We start from the raw sequence: 25,828 nt of genomic DNA on the forward strand, positions 1-25,828 counted from the left end.
ACTGCTTGTAATGAGTTTGCGCGGAAAAAAAAGTAATTATGCTTACCAGATTATGAACGGTTGCGTCATCGGAGGGGGGTATATACGTAGCGTTGTTGCTGGTTAACGTCTATTAATCGAGTCTTGCGAACGTCTACATGCATTATAATGGGAAACGAAGCGTCTATCGCGTTATCGGCGCCTCCCAGCGCTCCATAGGTGCATAAACGATGATATTGTAAAGTAGTCGATGACTGTTTTATCCGAGCGGCGGTTGTCGTAAATATCGTCACACCTTCGAATAAGGAGGGACTCACGCGAGTGAGCCATTAGAATCGTGGAATGACGATTAGCAGCGAGTGTGATTTTTTACCTTTACGTGTGTGTCTTGCGTATAAATTTTATCTCGTGTACGGCATTGAGACGTCGTTATTACGACACACGTGGGTAATAATTGTACATATAGACAATAAAAAAGATTAGAAGAATAAAATAACGGGGTTAGGCTGGTCTCTTTGTATTGTTTGAATAAATGTATTTTTGAACCTTACTTTTTAAGAGTAAAGTTTCACTTTTGGTACCAGATTTTCACGTGCGCAAGACAACTGTGTTTCTATTGCGAATAAATTGTCATGCGAATAATGACACGTGTTATTCGTCCACTAATTTGCGTGTACGCGCACTTAGTATGTTCAGCATGGTGTCTTAGTAGGCGATTGGTTGAAACAAAATAAAATAAAATTAATGAGTAAATGTGACGTAATTCAAATAGTGTCTCTAGCTTGTAATATGAGGTCGTAAACAATGAAACAAGTGTCCGAAAGTGTCACAAATTAAACCGATAGTATTTTTGTTGATGCATTAAATGCATTTTTAATACATTCAATATGTTGTGGTGTATTATCTAATAAATAATCATCTGCTTTACCAATCAATTGTGGAATATGTACATGTGACGGTATACAAATTTTATGTCAAATAAAAGAATTTATGATAAAAAAATCTATAAGGACAAAAACTTGATCGATCTCATGCAAAGGTGACGCCTAGATACGTTTCTTTGAGCCTATGAAGGATGACAAAGTCGTGTACGCATAAGGTACTTCTTGATATCGGCTCATACATTATGAGGGATAAATATTGAAGAAGTATACACGTCATAACCATACCCTATCGTTGAAAACGAGCCTATGTATGCCCACGTATTTATATACACGCGTATTTTGTGTGCATACTCGATAGAAGGAGTAAGTATAATATTATATAGAAAGAGAAAGATCGATCGTTTCGAAAGAGAGGCACGCACGTCTACGTGCAAACGATACACTTGTACCCGTACACACTCACATCCACGTGCACGCTCGCAATCTTTCATCGCTCGATCGAGCCAAGTAAGTATAAGTACGTATATACATATACCCATACGTGAGCCTGTAATTATTGGAATTCGAGTCTAGTATACTGTTTCGCGAGGATATACACGAAATATCTCGTACCCCTCCCCCCCCGGGTCGTGTACCTCTTTCCCAAACCAGCGTTTTCGTAACATATTACACGTATACAAGCGCCGCACTGTGGTTTCTTGCATTCGCGGAAACGATCACTTGGTACGTCTGATTACTCCATATTGTTATCATTACAATATAATTATATATATACCTATCCCCCTCTCTCTCCCTGTATGTTACTCAGTTTGGTCGCTCAATTTATGTGTTATTGGGTTAATAACAAAATATACAACTCGTTGTGCTACTAACGCGACAAATCGCGATAGTATACTCTTTTCGCGTACAACTAACACGCACACATACTTTGTCATACTAAGCGTGGATTTTTCCTATTCTCTCTCTCTGCCACGGGTCTCCTGTATAATAAACGCGGAGCGCTGATCGGCAACCGAGAGAGAGAGAGAGAGAGAGAGAGGAGGCTGTAAATCATATTTACTAGCAGATTGTTTACCCGCACACACGCAAATGGCCTTACTTCGTTTCAGCGCTCCATTGATTTATGGCGCCACGCGAGTGTGCCACAGTACACTGGCGTCGTCGCAATATGCGCGCAAAACTCTATTTGTACTTTTACAGCGACGGTCCCTATGGGTGGAAATACAACGACCGAGAGTCGAATGAATCACGGGCGCTTCCTCGCAAGCACAGGCGGTCCCGTCGATATTGCTTGATTGCCGTCGTCGCGAGACACGACTGTACAGTTCATTATTGGGACAGAAGAGAGAGTGTTTGTACGGTCTGATGATTTTTCGATAAATTTTCGAGGTACGATGGTCATGTGTGTGTGTGTGTTGGTGATTGGGTTTATACGTGCCTCGAGGATCAATTAGTGAGACTTTGACGATGCGGGATGGGTGTAGGTACTCGTATTGGTTCAATGTACATACAGGCATAGATTCAATTGACAATGTGGAGAAACCGCAAGATTCACGGGCATTCTTTACTATTCTTCGTTCGATTCAATTGATACAATATTAGGTCAATTAAAATATCTCAAGCTTTAGATTCAAATTGTTAAAATATCTTTTCATAGCAAATATAAAAACTAATAAAAAATTACACGTGCCCTTTCGATGCCCTTTTGCCTCATATTATGCAAGTTGAATATGTATAGCAACAACCATTACGATTATATACTCCAATAACATGGGACGATGAACATTTACGTACATAGTTACGTGGATCCAGAGAGGAGGAGCGTCCGATAAGTAAGTATACACATATAATATTATATTAGTCTACACCGCTGCCATGAATCTCTACTATACCTTTCACTCGGTTGGGCGACGACGATCGACTCTTTATATACATATATTTATACACACACGGTTAATGTTCGTCACGCGTACACACACGTTCGTTATTGCAGTTACATTTCACTTTTCACGAATACACGTATACATGTGTACTTGCGGTGAGAGTACAGCAACGTTAAATTGCGTGCCAATTAATCCCTCGAGTGTTAATAATAAATATGCATGTCACTTGATCGCTTATTTTACTACGGATTTTGGTGTACCTCCTGCTTCGGTTTCTCCCATTTGTTTTCGTACGAATCGACGCTAATTTTGGGGTGTAAAATTTGTATGTACTTACGTATCGTAGGAACTTTCAGTTTAATCCTTCGTTACTCACCTGCAACAAAAAATAAGAAAAGTTTGTATTAGTGTATCGGATAATGGGTTTGGTCAATACTTAAAAAATAAAAGATGAATATTGTGCATTTCTTCACAACTAATCGACTCAAATGCACGTTCCTTAAGCCAGACCGAATGAGCACTCTTTTCTATCTCTTCCAACGAAAGGGAGAGCTCTGCAAGCGGTAGATTCGTACGTGTATATAAATTAATTTGCGCGCCCAATAGCTTGTGTTGGATTCACCGAGAGTATCATATAGAAACGCCGACGATGCGGACCAGCTTTGATGAGAAGCTATGATGTACTGCCAATTTTTAACAGGAAACAGAGTCTATGCATGAATGCTTCGTGTAGTTATTCTAGGCGTGATTAATAGTACACAAGAGAGGGATTGTGTTTTTAATTGTTGAACAAAATTTTTCTCAATTTATTGTCGTACCTACTCATACAACTACTTTGGATGCTCTTACGATGTAATAGAAGTTTATAGTGCGACAAAACTAACACAGACAACAACAAGTACACACAACAACAGTAATTTTTCTCGTCACTGTCAACCATAACATGTGGAATTGATTTTTTAACTCGAAATTAGACAGGCACTGTTTGTGAGTACACGTACAATGAAGAAGTACACGTATATAGAAGCGAAATCGTTAAGATCGTGAATTGATTTAAAGTATCTTTGACCAATTAACCGCAAAAAATGAAAAATTTATCGTCTTTTGGCGAAAATATTCATATTTTAGTGTAAAATATTTTTTTTTTTACAAGAAATTTATAGGTTTATGTAAAGCTAATCGACTATCGGTTTGCTACTCGACACGTGAAAGCCTAACGTACCGGTCATAATTAATTGGCCTCTACCCTCTAACGGTTTTCGAAATTATCGTACACGTGAGACGGTCACAAAAGAAATACGAGGCGTATTCATAAATTTTGGTTCTCTACATTATTTTTTTTTTTCCTATTTTCGCGTACTCGGTATGTTCCGATTGAACGATTATTTATTGTTTAAAGTTGTAGAAATAACATTAGCATAACTCGCTATTACCCCAAGAGACGAGGTCAAATCTGTTGTTTATCAAAATCTGTGAAAAAAAAGTATATTGAACTCGCGGATGCCTGCATATTTTGATGAAAGAAAAAAAAAAACAACTCTAGAGGTCGATCGTCATTGATTATAAATTCAGAGTCAAAGGAAACCTGCTCTATCGGAGAATCTCGTAATCTCAATCTCGCGAATCTCCTCCGTCTTCCCGTCGTCGTAATAAACAAAACCCAGCGAAACGCAGACGACCCCTCTTTCGCACGCTCTCGAGCAAAAAGACACCGGATACAATATACGTATATATATATAATATACCTATTAATCGTCATCACCAGCGCCCCGAGGTAATTATCCGCGAGCGATTTCACCAATTAGGAGGAAACTATCAATTACGTCCATACGCGCTGCCGCTGCTCGCATTGTTATTGTTTCCTTTCCCCTTCCTGTACACGCACACAGAGTCGCGTCTAATACAACGTCCGGAGTGTCCCTCACTCCCTCTTGCACCTTTAAAGGGGCTATAACATATACGCGAAGAGAATAACGAAGGAGAGAGTGAAAGAGGGGGGGGGAGGAAGAAAAAAAATCGGCGAAAGTCGATTACGGCCGTGGGAAAAAATCACGCGTGCGCGAAAAATCGGCGTCAATCGTGAATCGAGGTCAACGAATTTTGCCCGGCCGAGAGTATATGTATACAGTCGATACATATCGAAAGCTGTACGCGAGTGTGTGAACGTGTGTGTACGTGTGGAGCTGCGAGCCGAGAGGAATCGGAAGCGACGTAAGTAGCTCTTGTGGCTGGTCGCCTGGAGCGGAGTAAGGGAGAGTGAGAGGCCCTATTCATCGCTTTCATGCATCGCGGGATATATTTCTCCCTCCTCACTCTTTTTTTTTTTTTTTTTTTTTTCCGACCGACAGAGTAAGAGAGAGCTGAATCTCTTTCGGTCTCTGCTGCACGTGACATTTGACATTGTTTCTCATTCGACTGCTCGTTCTCTCTTGATTTTTACGATTTTTACTTCTGGTGACCCAGATATCTGAGGCCCATTCTCATCCACTCGCGGATTGGGCCTTTATTTAAAAAAATTTATCAAGCAAAATTAAGCGAATAAACAACGAAGGGGGGGGGGGACCCGAGCAAATGTACGCTCCCCGTCGTAGCATCGGCAGTGCGCGCGAGACCCGGTATTTGCATAAGAAAAATAATATAATACACCGCTAAGAAACCCCCACTCTTCACACCAATCCTTTTGGAGCTGTCTCTCACTTCCCTCTCCTCTGCCGCTGCCGGTTTCTTTTTTCCTCTCATGACGCGTATACAGCCACGACAATAGCCTAATAGAGGTTTCAGCGCACGGCGGTATATTATAATGTATACAATATATACATGGAAAAAAAAAAAAAAAAAAGGTGAGGGTCCCGCACACGCGCCCCGCGGCGGGGCCCTTGACGCGGACCTCATGCATGCAATGCACATCGACGCGAGGAGAGAAAAGGTCGGTAGAGGAAAGTCCACTCCTCTCTCCTCGAGGACCGCATGAGGAGCCGTCGAGCGAGCTTTTGTGTCCCGTCTCTCTCTCTCTCTCGCGAAATGCCGTACCGCGTCTCAAGAGCGCGCCTCTCCTCCTCTCGAGTGCCGCTGCGCCACCAGCACGCTCTTTTTTTCCCCCGACGCCCTTTGTTTGCGGAATTCGACTGCGAGTTCGACTGTAGTATACGGCAGTAGTGATTTTGGAGTGTATACATGGAGTTTTCGCAATTTTTCTTTTTCCTTTCGAGCAACAGGGAGGAGGCGGTCACAGCAGTCTAGTTCTTGATCCACAACTCGTGCAGACCTAGGCATTCACATTTATATCTCCGTAAAACGATATTTTTCCACAGTACAAGCAACAATATGACATTGGTATACGATGGATTTGGAGCCGAGATTTATGCTCCTGTGGATATCAAGCGGAAACACGAAAAACTTTGTTCTCGTCACTCCGGCATTCCTTTCCTGCACTGTCGTACACTGTGTATAAATTGTCATAGGTACTGGTGCGACTGTGGAATAAATCTCCACTTCAAAACAAGGTGCTTTTTTCGCTCTTCTATATACGCACGCACACAATGCAACGCAAGGGCTCCCCCGAGGCAGCAATATATATATATAGCTGTGGGTACACATAAAGTTCTTCAGCTTCTCCGTTTCCGAGGGTATTGTACCGGTGGCGTTTGTGCGTATCGTCGCATAAGAGAGCGAGTCGTTATCCAAGGGTTACATTGCGTGCAGCCCTCTTCTTTTCGTGCCTCCTCTTCTTCTCTCGTTTGTACGCGACGCGACGTCGTAGACACCGTTGGTATGTATGTGCGCAATAGAAACGAGGGAGTGAACGCTGGTTGCGTGTCTACGAAAAAACAACAACGAGCTTTTCGTAAAATGTACGAGAGACCAAGTACAGCTTGTACATCTCTCTTTTGTAGAGAAGGTGTATTTTCTTTCTCGCTAATCTTGGTACAAATGTAAGTGAAAATTCGAGTAATATTTTCAATCCATATACGATTAATAAGCCCATTAAAGTGCGCTAAACAATTCTACGGTGTCTAATTTTTCTCACGCTGCACGATAATAATCGTCATCCCTAAAAGTGAGTCAACGAGGAGGAAAAAGCGATAAAAGTGTTATGGAAAAGCCATAGTGGAGGAAAAACCCGGAATCGGTTGCTGGCGCGCACAAAACAAATGACTCAAAAAGAGGGACGAGGCGTTTTCATTGCGATCTATTTTACGAGGGTCAGAGCTCATTTCTCTCCCGAGACCTTAGTGAAATGAAGGCACGCCTATATTATACACATATACGTACATTCTTACTTGCCCCTTCACCCTTGGAACGGCGTCTTTTAATTTCATTAGGTCGACTGAATGATTAATCGGATAGGAGCACAGTACAGAGGGAGAAAATTGAATCCGCTCTCTCTCTCTCTCTCTGTTCAATTAAAACGATAGATGTTGCGAATCGATTCAAGTATATGGTTTAATGAAAAGACTAAACAAAAAAAAAGAAGAAGTACACGAATTTCGAGACTCGAACGAGTGAATCGTCATGTTAAGTGTACGTAATAATAATATAGAATATGTTTTTTTCTAGGTCAGGCCCAAAACACAAAAGGATATACACACACGTTATTTGCGGAAAAATGTTTTTTTTTTCCACAATCCACATTCCATTACACGTATCATCTTCTTCGTCTTCTTCTCTCGTAAATTGCGCGTCTAAAAACGTCTCGAACGAATCTGGCGCCTCTTCTAGTACGTAAACATGTATATATATGTACCTACGTTGTATGTACACACACACACAATGTACAGAATTAATGCCAGTAGACACAGTTACATCAAACAACAAGACATGATACTCGCTGCCTCGTAGGCATGGTATAAGAAAAAGCTAATTTAGGAAATGTAATTTTTATGGTCCATAAATATACCGCGAGGGGCGGAGGGAGGGGGGACGATGGTAATCGGAGATCCCTTAGAGTTATATGTATATGCGATCTCTCGGAATACCCAAGACCGTTATCTAGAGCGCCAATGGTACGAGCCAGAAACATTGATTTCGAAGAAGATCGTGAAACCCTCCCTCTCTCTCTCTCCGAGCATATAATACATACATGGCGTATAAGATAGCATAGGACAATTTTTCATTACTTGCCAAAAAAGAAAAAGTTTTTTTTTTACCTTTGGAAGTACGAAAATTGGTTGCTGAGAACTTTAAATTCACGTGACACGCGGTAAAACTCGAGGTAAAACTAATAGATACGTGGCAGAGAAAGGCCCGCGCAACCCCTTTAATAATTCATGCAGCAGTGACTGATACCCGCGACACCCCTTTTTTTTCCTTTTCAGCATACGCGCGTATTTAAAACAGAGAAGCAAACTCCCTTTGTTCGTCACTGCTTTCGCGAAGGAATATATATATTTGCACAGTACACCGAGTGCAACGACAGCCATCACGTGTATGTATACATACGTACATCACACGTGGGACCATTAAACCCGAATGAATCAAAAAAGGATGAGCGTCTTTTTTTCTCTCAAGTCCCACGACGAAGAATCATGCACTCGTGCACGCATACATTTTCTCTCTGTCCCGAGATAAATGTAATGAAAAAGCCATTGTGCCGAGATTGTGCAGCAGTTCTACGATATAGACTAGTACATAGGCATATTATACCGCAGAGCGACCGCGGAATTCAACGCTCTTGTATATACACGCTCATATTATAATATATATGTACGCATGGACTCGTGATCTATGGTCGTAAATATAATACACCCGAGCTGTATTGTAAACGCAGCGAGAAAAAGGGAGTAAAGAAAGCAATGAAGTGCACGAGGTATATGGTGTGTGTGTATTGTATATAGCGAGCGCGAATTTGCGGTGTCCCTTTAGAAGCCGCAGAAACTTATACCGGTGTCGCGTCTAATAGTCGCGGAACCTATGGAGAGAGGGACGAAGGAAAAAAAAAAAAAAAGAAAAAAGGAAAGGGTTGGACGCGTACGGAGGTAATAATTGTATTTGTACACAGCGAGAGGCTTTACGCGGGGAGATATTATATTTGTGTATGGGTGTAGGTACATATTGTGGCGGAGCGAAAGGCCTGTATATAGGCGAGAGGGATTCGAGATTTACAAGCGCGCGTGACGCGTCAGGGCGACAGACAGTCTCCCAAAAATATGTCAGTTTCAGGTAGTTGGTAGTGGTAGTGGTACACGAGCCTGAGGGGGGGGACCTGTTTTGTGTTTCGCCTTTCTCTTGTTTTTTTCCCTCTTCCACGTTTCGGCGCTCCTTCGTTCATCTTTCGTGTGTTTCAAAAGCTGCAGGGATCGATGATGATATGTGAGAAAAAAATCATTGGGCTGTGATTTGTTCTTTCGACAGTAAATTTGCACAACAAAGTCCACACTTAGTTTTGTCGAACTAAATAAGCAGTTTTGTCTATCTCCTTCTGAATTTTCTTTGCAGTGTACGTGAAATTTTGTTTATTATGTGTCTGATATACTGCGTGGTATCGTAGATTTTCGAGCATCTATAAAAGTTGGAAAGGAATGCGAGTGCATCACAGCAAGATCAGATGTAACATCGATGATGTCAAAGAGTTCTGGGCTACACAATAACCTCGACAATAACAGAGAGAGGCTGTTAGACATCAAACAATGGGTAGGTACACGAAAGAAGGTTATTTTCATCTGAAATAAGTGTATACGTGTGAAAGGAAACTCACAATTACCTGTTACTGTGTGGTAATTTTTTTTTTTTTTTTTCAATTTCAAAACAATTTTGCATAACCAACGAGCGGATAATGAATCACTACACGGTTCCGCGGTACACCTGCCTCTGCTGCTTATGTATTTCTTTTTAAGGACCACGCAGGGGTTATAAAAGATATATTAAATTAAAAAGTACGTTTATCCAAATACGGACCGACTCGATACGGACTACTGATTGCGCAACAGCACCGCTAAATGGGCGCCAATAATTCGAGACACGTGTGTCTCACCTGCTGTATAACTGTAAAAAAAAAAAAATCATCACCATCCAAACGTAATCAAGTAATCCATTTTCGAACCACGTGCACATCCATACGGACAGTATAACAGCGTAACTTTAATACTAGACGAAAAGCACACCCACACACACATTTACGTCAACTAGAAAAGGACAGCGTAGAGTAGACCTCGGCGACGACGACGCCGTGACTTCCTGATACCCCCGCCTTCGTTTCCTTTGCCGTTTGTTTCTAACGTCCGTTGGGCGCTTGTGTGAATTACATCTATAGCTGCTCTTGTCCACGAGTGTAGAAGCGCTTCTCTCTGTCTGATACATTCTACCCTATAGGCGGTCCTTTTGGCGCCAAGCCTGTCGTTAAACGACCTCCCTGGAACTATATTTTTACCAACGACAACCATTTGTATGATTTACGCGGATTTACGCGTGTGCGGGAGGAGCTGAGCTTTTCGTATGACATCGTTATTTTATTTTTTTTTCTCTCCCCTCTGTCTTCCTTCTACACTCTTTCTGACCCAAGGTTTATCTCTTCCGTCATCGAGAGCTGGAAATTAACATTTTTTTTTTTTCGTTACCTTTATTTTTTTTCTTGTATAGGTGCACCTTAAATTAATTGAATCTCTTGAGCACTACATGCAAAAGTGCGTAATATTTTTGTGATGCCTTGAAGTGAACAAAATAATCCAACCAAGGTATCGCAAAAGCCATTGTGGATAACAAAAGTTGGTGATTTATGAAGTTAGAGGCTTTGAAAAAGAAAATGATGAAAATTAAAATACGAGTATGTACTAACCCAATAAACCGTTCACGAGAGAGTGGCCATCGAAACAAGTTATCTTAGTGGTGGCATACGTAAATGATCGATCGCCCGAAGTTTCGACGTCCAATCGCACACGACGCACCAATGGCGCGTTATAATCTCCGATATACTGCAGGTACATGGCTCTTTTCTGCAGCACACATACATACACTTTTGATAAGTCACGTGTAGGGAGTAGTGTCTTTCTGTCCTGTCAAGGAGAGAGAGAGAGAGAGGGGGAGATAGAGGCGAGAAAAAGGGAAAGAGTTAAAAATGGGTCAGGGCTTTTCACGGGCGCGCTTCGTATGCCGGTCGCGCGTACGAAATACACCCATGTAGGTGCAGTGTATACGCTATGGGAGGTAACGTAGGTAGTAGGTTCGATGACGATTTTGTTTTCGATCGAATATCCATACATACCACCTTCTTCTCGGTGTCTTTGTTGAAATTGATGGTAAAACTATAAGGGTTGTCGTAGAGTCCTCGGAGTGACTCACAAGTGTCGGTGTTTACGTCCAAATGGAGATTTAAAAGAAGCAAGGAAAAAAACTCCAATAATATCATATATCCGAATGGGAAAAATAGTTGTTTTGAAGAGTATGCGCGTACGTTTCCCTCCCGTGTCAAGGACACACACCGAACTATTTTGAACGTGTACCCAAAGATGATAAAACTCCATCCTTGGGGAACGAAGCCGCAGCCAGTAGCACCGCACTTTCAATTTGATACTTATTGCCCGCGCACAATGGCAGAGTATAAGTACATGTACTGAGTATTTCGAGGAGTATTTACCGAAAACCTTTGCAACGACTATCGGTGAGTGTAGCCCGAAAATCAAGTGTCGAAACACCGTTGGAGCGCATGTTGTATACATTATGTACCCGAGACGGGACAAGAGGTACTCGAGGCGTGTGAGTCAGGTGTGTTTTTCGGACACGTTTTTCCCTTTCAGATTGTTAAACGTGTGCGCGTGTAATAGAAGACGTGGGAGAGAGGACACGCCGGTCCCGTTATCGGCACTCTAGCCCAGATACCGGATTACGGGGCTCGAATCGTCAATGATGCACAAAACTTTTTTCATGTACAAAACTCAAAAAATGTAAAAATGGCATCGAGCTTATCTTTCCAAGTTTCGAGAGAGTACAGTATAGTGCGGGCTTGGGTGTTATTGTATAATTTAGTTTACAGTGATTATAAATAAACCTTATTTCGACCGATAAAAATATTTACGAGATTTAATCTGCCTGAAACTCGTAATTTACGGGGTGAGTTGAAAAAAAAAAATAAATAAAAAAAAAAAATGCGTACATAAGACGATAAGCTACGAGGCCAGGGCAGTAGTCGGAAATCAAGGTAGGGAGAGGGATCACATACACCCCTTTTCGGGGCTCTGCCAAAACAGATTTGTCGATGCTTAATTGCACCTTTTCACGGGACTTGTTGGTATACATGTACCACTATACCAGCCATCGAGCCAGCCATCGATCGCTCCGCTGAGGTTTTTCCCCTTCCTCCCCTCCACAGGGCCAAGTACTTCAAAGCGCGGCGGCTATATATTTTCGGAGCATCACCCTCTTCTCTTCCATTATCGCTCCTGAGGGTTTTAAAAGGATCCCTCGGGGGCCAAAACAAATGCTAACTTCCCGCTCGTTCGGACATGTGTACGCCCTTGTGATTCCCGCGAAACCTACGTTTCTTTTGTCCTTACCTGTACCGATTGAAAACTCCACCAGAAGCTCACGGTTAACGTGATCTTATCCATCAAGAGTTGGTTGTTTTGGACAGTAATCGCGCAAGTAAGAGAAAAAAAAAATTCCACTCGAATCGAACGAGCAATCTTGCGATAGTTTAGCCATGAATTCGTTACATACGGGGAGATGTAGATTATCAACAAACGCATCGTCGCGATGGTATCATGTAAAAAACGGCGCTAAATTGCATACACGCCATGATAAACAGCGACACTCCGAGTCTAGAATTGTGCAATGGATTTGTTTATTACTTGTTTCGATCGAGGCGGCGCGCACCAACGAAAACAAACCAACGATTTTTCGCACATTACAACTTTGCGCCACCCGTCATAGAATTAACGAAAGGGTAGAGGTGCAACACGGATGATTAAAAAAAGCCGAGCTCAGTGCACTTCTTCTTTGTCCGTCGGATTTGGGCGTATATTTTTCGACGGTGCATCCGAAGGGTGGCGGCAACGAAAATCGTCGCGATGGAGCAGCGGTGGAGGAGAGCGAGAGAGGAAATGCTGATTTATCGGAGCAAGGCCTTCTCTGCTGCTGCAGCAGTTCCTCTTTCTCTCTCTTTTGGATGGATGGCGTTATTTTTAGCGACCATTTCCTCCGCCCCGCGCTCGCTTGCAACATGGTGCACGCTGTTCGGAGGCCGTTCGTCTTGGGCTTCGGGCTTCATCCACCTCCTTGTTTTATTTTTCTCAAGAGCACCGCAGCACCAGAGAGTTAGCTGTTTGGCAATTTTAATGCCTTTTAAACACTCACACGCACGAGTATATGCTGAGCGCGAGAGAAAGATCGTAGGTACTTAGCAGCCACGTGTGTTATTTTTCTCCCGCACGTGCAGGGGCTTTATCAAGCGGGCGAAAACGAACAAAAATATATATGTGTATGGGTACACGCTCGGCCAGAGGGATAAGGTCACCCAAAAAGCGCAAAAGAGCCTCGTTTTTGGCACGGCCCTCGCTCTCTTTTTCCCTCCGAAACCATGTGGAAGCTACTGATAAATCGACTCCTCCTTCTCTCGGGCTTACGCGCTAAAGTGTTTTCGCAAAGTGCGCTCCAGCTGGGCTCGCTCGGCCACCTCTTCCCCGCAGCAGCGCCAATTACCGCGGGCTTGTTTTCGTTGAAAAATACACGCAAAAACTCCAAACGGATATAAATAGAGGCTTCTCCCTCCAGACTAAACTTCGCTCTCGAGTGCGCTGTGTTTTTTCGAGATCTCCCGGAGCAGAGGTCGGTCGTTTTCATTATTCGATTGCGAGTGATAAATAAGGCGTTCTCACGTGAATTGGCGCAGGTGGCGAGGATGACTCGGTTATCCGTGTGAATTCGACGACGACTCGAGGGAATGGTAAATGTGCGCATCGAAAACAATGAAGAGGCGCGCGGTGACCTTGCCTAGGAGACACACCAAGACATGAGGAGATGTTCGTACTTTTAATGTAAGAAAAAAAAAAAAAAAAAAAAAAAAAAAAAAATCAAAGAATAAAATACACAGAATCATCATCCGTTCATTCAGGGCGCGCGAGAGCGTGTAATCACACGGTAGTGCTGTCATGGCTGAAGATCGTGTGTGCGTATATATTCGATCTCGCCGGATGATAAAAAAAAAATCCCATTCGCGTGTTCCATTGCATCACCGCTAATTTATCGCTGATAGCGTTCCTCTTTTTCTGTTTCTCTGTATGAGCTGTTTTGAATGTATTTGTATTAATAATAGGCTCGAGTTTCGGTTAATGATCATATTTTTATTAATAGGGTATCGGTGATCGAGGCGTATTGGCATTTGGAATGCGCATTAGCGCTTAGGTAGAGAATGCGGGTAATATTTATTTGAATCACGTCGATGATGTATAGTGTGGATTGCGTGGTGTTATTTAACGGATGAATAATCATGTTTGAAGAAAATGTACGAATCAATGCAAATATCGTTGAACTTTCTCGTATTTTCCTTTTTTTTCATGAAATAATCAAACAGAGTAAGATTTCTAGTAAGCAATACATTCGATCTTAATTTTAGAAATACTAAAAATAAAATGTTATAAATATTGACAGGTAATTATGAGTAATACATAGTGTTTAGTATTAAATTGTAAACAAAATTAAGCTTAGAATAGACGCAAGCAATTAAAATGCATTACTTCAAGTAAAACCTGATCTATCAGACCACTTACAACAATATTTATTATAATGTCACGGGACTCTGAATAACTTAAAAATTTTTCAATCACGTTGTAATAAAATAATAACAAATATCCTTGTATGTATTATTATGTACGTGCACAAGTGTACCTTGCAAACGTAACATCATTTCTCCGAAGTTTCAACGTCGCTTGTTGTCGTTTTCGAGTTTTTCTCTGAAAGCGCTCCCACATTGAGCGCCGCAGGAGGAGCACTTACTTATATACTCGCGAAACTTTTCTTTTTCTGCTTGGTTTTTCGTTGGGTTACGTGTATGATTTTAATTTATTTTTCTAGGTAGGTATGTAGGAAGGTAGCTTGTACGTAATGCTTTCTACGAAATTATTTTTCAAAGTTGGTGTAATCACGCGAGTTACGAAATTTTCTTGTCTCGTGTACTTGTATAGGTACCACGATGACATGAGATAAGGTTCATGTGAGTTGGCAAAAATCCAAGTAATAGAATAATTGAAGGCAAGGATCGCTGACATCGTTCTTATCTCGATGTTATCACACGTCCTTCACGATCGTACTTCGTTTGTTTGTTTACCATTGCAAAATTTTCTCACCCACCTGTGATGCGTTAACTTTGTACGCAAGTATCAGCAATACACCGAGTATATTATAACGCAAACATTCTAGCAAACTTGTATTCAGTATTTTTAAATGTTTCTACTTTGCTCAGAATCCATCTACCTGTAAATATAACTTATATACATAAACACATGCTTCCGGGACTAAACATCTAGTTGAGAATTTTTACAGCGTCGAATTTATCAATATGATTATCCAAGCGCCACTGTATAATATAAAGTTGAGATTTCAAAACCAGGTCATAGTATTTTACGCTTTGTCAAGTATGACTTGTATCGTTGTATCTACTATGTGCATTAAAAAAAAAAAAAAAAAATTAAAGTAAAATTTAATAGTGAGCTCATAATTTGGTTGAAATTGAAAGTGTGAATCATAAAAAGAAACAATTGATTTAAAAAAATATGAAACACAAGAGACAAGTGCATGTAAAACTAGACGTTTGGAAAATATAAGTACAACTACTGCGGTGCAGTAACAACAACAGCAAAAACCACAATATCTGCCATACTTATCTGTCTTGTCCGTATTATATGCTTGCATATATTTATATACGTATTGCACCGCACAATACCCACAACACACGATGAAATACAAAAGATTAAACTTGACACGCGCACCTCTGTACGCTAAATCCCAGCCGTTCGTTAAAAAACGAAAACTTTCAAATCCGGCATAAGTAGCATTTGAACTCGTACACATGTGTATATACATATATATATATGAGTAGGTATTGTATTAACCGGGATACGCGCATCGAATCCGGGTCACGATAAATGATTTGAATGGTGTACAGACAAAAATCTAAGGTCAACGGGGAACATCTAAAAACGAGCGAGCATAGACAGAGATTGAGAGGTTCGAAAGACTTATCGACAGGTCTACCTACGTCTTAATGATTTGCCGATAGGATCACTCTAAGGTTGCCCTGGGCTAGCCTTAGACAAAATTTCGTATAGTTCTCCGAATGCTCTTGCGATCGAACGATAAATCAACGGTTGGCGCATAGATACATACCTCTAATTTTGGTTTCCTGATGATCGACCGGAGGAATCCTGGGACTGCGATGATGGCAGCTTTGCTGTTGGCCGGGCTTCTTGAGCAGGACACCCACGACCTGGGGCGCGATCATCATGTTCATGCTCTGTCGGCTGCGACAGACTTTGTCCTTTTCAAAAAACTCACAACAACCCGCCGAAAAGGCTTATTTCAACAAATAAAAAACTGCTATCGCCACCTTAACCCGCGATAACAACCTCACTGCTCGTGTAGCTCGTCTGCACTGCTTCACTCGCGAACGCCATTATTTACCGAGTGTTTTTTTTCCCGTTTCGCACCAACGACCGCACTGTGCGTAATATCATCGAAGTTTTTTGTCACATGCACACGCGCGATCACGAAAACTGTTAATACTATCGAGAGCGAAAAAAGTAACACTCGCGAAAACGGTTATAAATATATACAACTCGAAGATACAGATATGGGGCGATACGCAGGTGTTTCTTGCTGTCCTTAACGTACGGTTTTTTAAGTAAGTATATAATAAGTATATTACAGAAGAGTTTAAATGATGTAGAGCCAAACTTGGGTAAAATACGAACTGATGAGACGTGGATTCAACGTCCAACTAGGTGCGCTTTCGGCGGCCGACTGACGGCTCCGTGAGAAGTTCGCAGCAGTAGCGGCGGCGGCGGCGCGACGCTCGCCGCTCCGAGATTTTCTTTCTCTCTCTCTTCCCCTTTCCCTTTCCCTCCCCGCCACCACATCCACCATAAGCGCTATAGCTATATATACTCCACTCGTCGTTTATTTCGAAAATTCGAATCTGTATAGACATTTGCACACGCAGCATGTAAATGTTGAAGGGATTCCTATTTCCTATGGGTTTTTTTCTCGTTCTCTCTTCCATGCCATACTATACATGTCCATATGCTAATAAGATGAAAAGTAATGAGAGAGACGTGCGTGGGAGGCGTGGGTGAAATTAAAACACAGACACATATGTACATCCATCTACATGTATTTCTGAAGCTTCAAATGGCTGCAGGGATAGCTGTTCGAAAGAATGTAAGCCCCGTCCGACACATATATGCGAAGCCAAAGTTTTGATTTTACCCCTCTTGGCTACAAATTGGTTGATCGACGACGAAGCTTCTGAATACTTGTGCAAAACAACAGCACTTTAGATGGTTGTCATTGTATACAGTCGGTGTACCTGTATCACTCGCACAAATCAAACATCCTCTCTCTCTATGCTCCGTTCACGGATAAAAAATAGTGTTGTTTGTTCATCGTTGAGAAACGAGTGGACTATGGTATATCGCTGTGTGTGTGTGTGAACACAATTGTCACTTTTGCTCTCTTATTTGTTCGTCATCGCCGTCTTTTTTTTTTCGTTTCGCTTCATCTCTCGCTCTTTATGTGCAGCGGGACACTCGACCGCACGGTCACCACACCGCCACTTCGTGCAATCTGCATACACGCGTACTTATAGTATATTCTTAAAAAAAAAATCCGGGCAGAAATATAACCCCTTTGCTACACGTATGCATATAGTGTACCTATATATACTTACTCTGCAGCAAGTTGGAGAGCTATACGTATTGTGTACTCTTGAGACACCTAATTGGGCGTATGCGTTTGAGCAAATGCATGAGTATTTTTTTTTTCGCTTATAATTTATACACCGCGTACGTGTGTTGTATACGTGTAACAATATGCGTATGCACCTCAAGAATCTTGCACACAAGAGCGTAACAGATGCATTGGTTTTCATACGAGTAAGGTATTGTTAACGCCGAGGATCTTTTCAATTTGACAAAAAACCCCTTCTTTCGCATGTATACGGCACAAAGTGTCGCTCGGGGATTAACGGCCATCCCCCCCGAAAAACTCGTACCAGTAAGTATATGAATATGAACGCGCGGGGGTATACGAGGCGATGCATGACCACCGGAGTCTTCCGTGCAGCCGACGATAACACGGCAGCCGAGCGCGTAATCGATGAAAAACGGAAGCTCCCGGCGAGCTGCTTTCGAAGCTTTTTTTTCGACTCCGAACACTCGCCTCTACAATGCCCGGGTACATCATAGTTGTATAGTGTACACGAGTACACGTCCGTGGGGGGGGGGGGGCGTCTACGGCGACTTTCTTCATCTTCCGCCTTTCCTTTTTTTTTTTTTCTCTCCTCTCTCCGGCCGCCTTGAGCAGAATTTCTTTACGGCTACGCGAGCGGAGACAATAACTTTGTGATGGGCGACCGTTGATGGTGTCTCGTCTCCGTGAAATGTAGAATACTTTCTCTCTTCCTTTTTGTACAGACGGGCGAGGGCTATATGCTGAAGTTACGAGATCGATTGTTGCGCCTTGAGGGGGACACGTATACGATAAATTTTTATTTTTTCAGCTCATTCTAACCTATAACTAGTTAGGAAGCAACAAAAAAAGGGGTAATCGACGTCTCGATGGGTTGGCTTTTCGTCATTTTTTTGTTCAAGCACAAAACGTATAGTGCGATGCAAACTATAGTGGATATTTTTATTCGGTGACGAATAGAGAGAAGGAAAAAATAAGAAAAAATTACGACAAAGGCAATGAAAGTTCAACAAACCGGAAAACTCGTACCTCGCTGTGACATTGTATAAATAAAACGTGCATAAGGTATTTGTTCTCGCTATCGATTATAGTTTTATTTCTAATCACCTTGGATGTATGTGTATACATAAATATATATATATATATATATGTATAAATATATACATCATCTACTCGATTGAAAAAACAATTGTTGTTCCGATACGTTACTCACTGCCGTTAATGTGTAACAAACGACAATTGATTCATTGCATAGTATATGCCCTGTGTATACACGCGCGATCTGCCAACAGGTGGTCATTGAAAAATGTACTTGAGAAGAAGAAAAGGGGTATCAGTGCACCGTATCTGCAGGTAAAATCAATTCCAAGCGATCCGCTTCCGATAGCGCATACCACATCAGAGGACACCTCGAAATACCTCGTCGCACAATACCTTGGAACGCCATCGTATCGCATATCGAGCAGCTCAAACGAGTCCTGAGCTCTGAAAGTAACTCTCTTTTTTTTTTCTTTTTTCTTTTTTTTTTTTTTTTTTTTTTATCTGTATCCAACATGCACTATCACGGCCGTTAGGAAGCGCGTCAAGGCACAACAATTCGCGACCGATATAGAGAGAACATCAACCCGGTGTCACTTGACTCATCCTCGCGTCACTACGTCGGCGATTGTTGTGCATAAAAATACGTGATGCAGCAGAGAGTCAAGCTCGGCTTACCCAAAAAAAATCATGTATACAATCTCGTATAGTCCCCGGCAGTCATGCTCGCAATCAAACTTTGATATTCCTCAAACGCGCGGGTGGAGGGTCGGCTTTTTCATCATGGTAATCTCGCAAAAATAGAATCGGAAAGCGAATGGCGAGTGTGCCGCTGGAAACTCGGAGATTAGCTTGTGCACTTGAGATGGTAGAGGCAGAGCTCGCGTCGGAATGAAAAAATGTCGTTGCGGGGATGACACGCGCGAGGCGTTGCTTGGCGGAAGGTTAATCGGGGATGTGCGACGATAGGCGTGTCGCGGTGATTAAAAAAAAGGGCTAGGCGCGAGGAAAAATCTTCGGGCTAAAATAATTTGGTCAAGATGTTTTTTTGTTTTTGTTTTTTATTTTGAATTTAGTGCGGTGAACTTGTATTGTGATTATAGCGGACGGCCATTAGAAAATCTTTGTTACAATATATTATTAATTTGTTCGTGGAAATCAAAGATTATGGTCACCTCAGTGATATCTTGCTGATAATTTACTAGTTTGCCTCGTTACAACGTTCTTAAACAATTAAGATATAGTTACATCGTTAATGCGAAACTAATCAAGTTTAGATAAGAAATCATTAATAAATAATACTCACAAATGGCTGATAAAAAAAAAACATTACTTCATAGGTATTTAAATTAGCCTTTGCTACGACCTAGATCAGATAAATATAGACAGATTTGGGTATGGATGATTTTTAATTTTTTTTTTGTCACTAGCATCATTTATGACGAAATCATTATTTTTTAATTACTACTTATTATACTGTGCTTAACAAGATTTTTACAAATTCATTACAATAGACTTTAACGTCCGAAATGTGTTGCAATGAAAAATTTTTCAGCAAAAAGGAATGCATTTTATTTAGAAAAAAAATATTCTGATGAATAATCCATAAAGTAATTGTGCCCAAGTCTGAATGTAGATCAGTACCGACAATTTTGCTGTTCGAAAAACAATTGAACGAGAAAAAAATTATTCGCGTAGTTTGGGCAAATTATGCCCATCCCGCGGTACGAACAAAAGAGCTTTTCTATGAAAATAAACGATGATTCATCGAAATAAGAGAGCCGTGACGAGTTGCGGAGCGGATAAGCCCGGAAGAGGAAAAACACGACCCGTTCAAAGGGGAGGCAAAGTGAGTGCCGGACGAGCCTGTGCGAGAGAAAATAAGCTCTAAAAAAAAAAAAGAAAAAAAATCTATAAACGGTCGCCTACCCCGGCCGGGAAAAAAGAAACTGCACGGATGCACGAGCATAATGTATTTCAAAGGCAGGGCGTTCCCCACAAGGGGTATACACAATGTAGGTCGGACCTCGTTTTTATTACTGCGACAGCGGAGCGAATGTCCCTCCGAGTGTACTCGCCCCCTTTTCTCAATCCTTTGCGAGCCCTTTTCCGGCCTCTCTCACTCAGGTACCGGAATTTCCTCCACTGATGGGAGATTATGTACCCCCACCTCCCCCCTTTTTTTTTTTTTAAGCCAAGAGGGAAGGAAAAAGGATTTTCTTCGTGTGCCTTTGAAACCGACGCGCCACGCTCGATCGTCCAATTTTCCAGGGGTGTCTTTTTTTGTTTGTCTGGTCGCGAAAAATACTTTGGGTGATTTACCGTGGCTCTGAAATTTCGTTTTTATCCTTCCCCCCCGCGTGGCGTAATGACAAATCGCTCGTAATTTTGAGATTAACGAGATTACCATTGGGTGTGCCGTTTGCAACTTTCGATACCGTAATTTTTTTTTTTTTTTTTTTTTTTTTTTTTTCCCCGCGAAAAACTCACCCTCCGGTATAGGTAAAAAGTGGCTTTGGCGATGGTTGTCTCCCCGCGTGATTCCAACGTAGCCCCAAATTGATTTTCCAATTAGCTCCGGAGTGTTATTCGTAACGTTGAATTGCACCTTTTTTCCCCAATGGTCTCGCCTCGGGCGCTGGAATCCATAAATCTTTTGGAAATAATATACACGCAACGGAAACAGAGATAAAAAAAAAAAAAAAAAAAAAAAAAAACGAATAATCGCGTGTTATAATTAACGCGCCAGCGTCACGTTAAATAGGTTCCGGAAAGCGTATACGTCCGAGGTTCGCTAAATCCTGCTTTTCCGGAGATCGGCATCGGCAGACAAAACGCAGCGCCTCTATAAATCAGCGTCCGCTAAATTTTCGCTACCGAAGCGCTCGAAAACAAAAAGAAAAGAGAAAAACCCCGCGCCGATTTATCACTCGGATTAATCGATTTCTGTATACACATTACAATTTATATGTATATGTATTGCGACACGAATCGAGCCGGACACTAATGTGTATCTACCTACGATTTCTCCGAAAAATTTTCCACTTTCCCAGAAAGCCCGATGAATTATAATTTATTCGATACGCGACTGCGGGCTCTACACGTGTGTGTAATCTGATGGAAAACGTACTACTCTGTTCGAGCATGTATCGCATAAAACTGAATTTCTATTCCATATGGAAGCATGAAAAAAAAAAAAAAAAAAAAGGCTCGTTATATCTCCGAGTAACGTCAAGTTGACCGATGGATAGTTCAATCCTCAATTAATCTGCAAACGGTACAGCGCCGGAGAAGGGGCGGAGGGCCGGAAAAATGCAACGTATCCCTCAAAGTGTGCCACGCGTGCGCTTTTCCCACGTCGCATTGTTCGATTTTTCAAGCGGAGCTCTCGTTTGAAGCCGGCTCAATTTTTTTTTTTTTTTTTTCCTTTTTTTTTCGCAAGCCTCGCATTAGTCACGGGCAGCGCGAGCAAAAGACCGCAATTAAAGTGTCGCTGAACTTGCGGAGCAGGCTACTTTGCACTGTATACAAGGATCGAAGGTTTCGCAGCGTCAGCGGTAGCGAGAGAGAGTGAAAAAAAAAAAAAAAAAAAAATTGCGATCGTTATCATGGTGCATATAATACGCGGCGCTTCGATAAAACTTTGGGAGCCGTTGTAGCTATAGCATGTAATATGGCTATGCGCTATTATAAGGTAGAAGGTGGCGGCGGTCGTACTTACGTATGCCTGCATGCCGAGTAGTTGGCGAGCTGCAGCATGCGGCTTTTATAATTTTTTTTTTTTTTTTTTTTTTTTTTTTTATTACATTCGGACAATTTTTTTTGAAAAATGTACCACTCTGATTTGGGGTCGCAAAATAATTATATGTGCACAATGTTATTTAAAAGTTTTGAAGTAGTTTGTGATTCGGGATGTCAGAGACCTCGGTAAAATATGACCAAAAACTCAGTTTTCAGGTATGCTTGAAATATTGGTTTCTACGATGTTCTAACGTTATCACACACTGAATTTAATACAATAGAACTAGTTCCAACCAGTTTGAAAGTAGCAGGTTTTCAAGTTTCTTAAGGTTATGGGCCACGGTAAAATGACTACGTTTCATATGGGTTTCTATAATGTTTAAACTTTATTTTACACCCAATACACATATAATTGTAATACTAGCCAATATTATAGCTTACAGAGACGAGAGGGTCCGCTCGTTTCTTTCTAAACAGCAAATCGCTGCAGTACAGGGACTTGATTCAACTGTGGCTCAAGTAAGTAGGTACACCATGAACCGCGTGCACATAAAAAATGGGTACTCACAGAAAAAGCTGATCAATGCTCGTCGTTATAACTCTCGCGCGGATCGTAAAACGCGCCCGTACAGTACTTATTGTTGGCGAGTTTCCAAAAGTAATTATTACTCCTTTGCCGGGTCATTGCTCTTTTTCTCTTTCCGCGAAAATATATACATCCTAATAATAATTAGTTTATTTTATATTGTCTTTCCCTCCGGAAGTCAACGAGTATTGTATCTACTCGTACATTTCGACACGCCGCTGAAACGCTTGCGAAATCGTTGCTTGTTGTTTATCATCTAGTTGGGCTATTATGTCCGTGTATTTTGACGGTATACCAATAAAAACAAACTTCGATTGTTTGGGAAACTGTGCAGTGTAAATCCAAAATATCTCAACCGATACACGGGTCAAAGGAAAACCTCGAGGATTTCAGGTATACAAAGTTTCGGCGACGCAAGTGTAGGGTCAGCGATGTCGGCGGATTACCCAACGGTGTGGCCCCCCCAACTTTTGGCGCCTCCGCTTTATGGGCACCCATTGACGAATTGCGGCTTATTTGCCATGTAATGATTATTCGCGAAGGTATTTAGTGCCCTCGGCGCGACAGCTCTGTTATTGTTTTTTCGTGCCCCTATACCACTTACGGTACCTCCTTGTTGTTTAATAGTGAGTGCACAACAAAAGACTTTTTTTTTTTTTTTTATCTCGCCGGTAAAATAGAAAGCTCAGTTACGTTTTATGGAGAATTAGCCAAGTGTTTGTCGCCTCACCGTGTACGCACGCATTTGACAACCGCCTCTCGGAGTGGCTGTGGAAATTCCAGACTTTGGCACAAACGGAAAGCGGCTGTACACATATACTTCCGAGGGAGGGAACGACTCTCTCGAAGGGGCGGCCATAAATCAATCAATTTACCATAGCCGTGGCCCAAATTGACGAAAGCGGCAGAATTTTTCTCTCCGAAAAAAAAAGATTCAGTCTTCCGCGGCAGTCGAACAAGAAGCCTCGAGCCATCCCACGGTCTGCGCACAGCTGCAGCTGCGATGTCTCGCTCTAAAATTAGAGCCCTACGCGAAACAAAAGCACCAGAGACGACCCGTGACTGCGCGTAATACGTTTCACCCACATATATTTATATACAAGACAATGATGGTCGCGCGTACAATTTGTACGAGAGAAAGTCTTTGCGGGAATTTTTTTTTTTTTTTCTCCCTACGGTCGCGTAGCGCAGTTGCTCTTGGACGCAAGTATACGTCCTCTCGGTCGTAATTCCATACATATAAATATACATTGATACGTGGGTGTATAGGTATAGACTCGCGTAACACAGCGTAGGATGCGCTCGGTTGTGTACACCCGTAATGGGTATACAAGTTTCATAAAAGCCGCGCGACGCGGGTTACGAGACTCTCTCGGACCTGCGGATGGTGGTGCTTTCACTCGTTCGATGCGCGTTGATGCATCGGCCATGCCTTATAGCTATGTAGGATACGTCTTAAGTACGTATGTATATATGTACATAACACGGGATGAGTCGATTGTATACGACGACGACTTTGTCACGAGAGAAAGACTTTGAAGCTATATATATATATATACCTGTTACCACAAACGTGCACACACATAACGTAACAACCTCGTCTCGAAGACGAAGGAAAAATCACGTTACAGCATTGCAGACGGTGTATATAAGTAATATATACCTGGGGATGGATGCAACTTTGCGTCGTTATTGATGCAACCGTGGAAATTTCTTCGTTTTGTTGTTGCTGGACGGGCGCTTGTCTTTTTTCCCATGCAGTCTCTCTCGGATGGACGTGTATACACGCGTGTGTGTATACATGCATTTATTGCGTAAGACATCGGGCTTATCGTGGGACCAATGGGCGAGCGCCGGACTTACGTGTGGAAGCCTCGCGCGATCGGCATCGGTAATTTCGAGTCGCAATTATATACGCGAGAGCTGGCCTCCCTTTGGGCTTGCATTACTTACGCCTGTTTGCGGGTAATGCGCTGCTTTGTGCGATTCGCGGGTTAAGAGAGTCGTTGTTGTTGGATGGGCAATTATTTTTGGCCGATTGAAAATGTATTATTTTCGAGGAGGGAGATCTAGTCGATCATGTAGTATCGGGTGTATGGTAGATCGGTAAGATATTATACGTGCCTTAATTGGGACTCGATTGCGAATGGCTGCGTTTGGAGTTTCTCAGGGAAGTTTGGGTCGTAATGGCCGATCGAAACTTTTCTCGCGCGCCAACGATTATTTTCATTTCCATTGTAATGAGTTACGTAAATATTCTGTCGATGGTTTTCCACTGGAAAAGGGTCTAAAGAAGACGGTACATGGCAAATTCCTTATGTAAGAAGCTTTCTTCTTTCATCGGTCGATAATTAAATCTATCTCTTGGCAAAAATACCTACATATTTTTTATTTCCCTCACTTCGGTTTATCATAAAAAACTCTTTTCCTTTTGATAAATCGCTAAATTTCCAAATCGATAAAACTGATGTTTGATCGGTGTGAATAAATTTTTTTGCAACAAATATCGGTCTTGTATTGGAATCTCCTTTAATTTTTTTATACTCGTACAATTTTATTGATGTATAATTTTGTAGACAACAATTTACGAGCTTTTCAGAAAACCAACATGTACACGATGGTTAAAAGAATTCGTAGCCTTATATTAATTATTTTTGGCCATGATTACATTTCTCAATATCACGTGGCTAATCAGTTTTTTTGAGATTGTATTCACGATGTTGAACTTCTTAAAGTACATTAAAATCATCTGTAGGAAATTTTTCTCATCTTCTGTCTGCAGTTTGCGTGTAAAAACATTTTTGGTTTGATTAAATTTCAATGGCAAT

General features: G+C 41.7%; 1 protein-coding gene across 3 annotated transcripts in view; it reads right to left on the bottom strand.

The window, feature by feature from the left end:
- LOC106639359 (uncharacterized) overlaps positions 1-16,676 on the bottom strand; it is a 67,224-nt gene extending 50,548 nt beyond the window's left edge. For all 3 annotated transcript variants that reach the window (XM_089597295.1, XM_089597294.1, XM_014352922.2), the window contains exon 1: positions 16,058-16,676. In XM_089597295.1, coding sequence (XP_089453421.1) covers positions 16,058-16,181 — 124 coding nt within the window. In that variant the 5' untranslated portion in view covers positions 16,182-16,676. The remainder of the gene's footprint in view (positions 1-16,057) is intronic.
- Between the last annotated feature and the right edge of the window lie 9,152 nt (positions 16,677-25,828).

This window comes from Copidosoma floridanum, unplaced genomic scaffold (genome assembly GCF_036245765.1).
Source record: "Copidosoma floridanum isolate Cflo_tuat_1 unplaced genomic scaffold, Cflo_Japanese_pri ptg000032l, whole genome shotgun sequence".
Classification (NCBI taxonomy): domain Eukaryota; kingdom Metazoa; phylum Arthropoda; class Insecta; order Hymenoptera; family Encyrtidae; genus Copidosoma; species Copidosoma floridanum.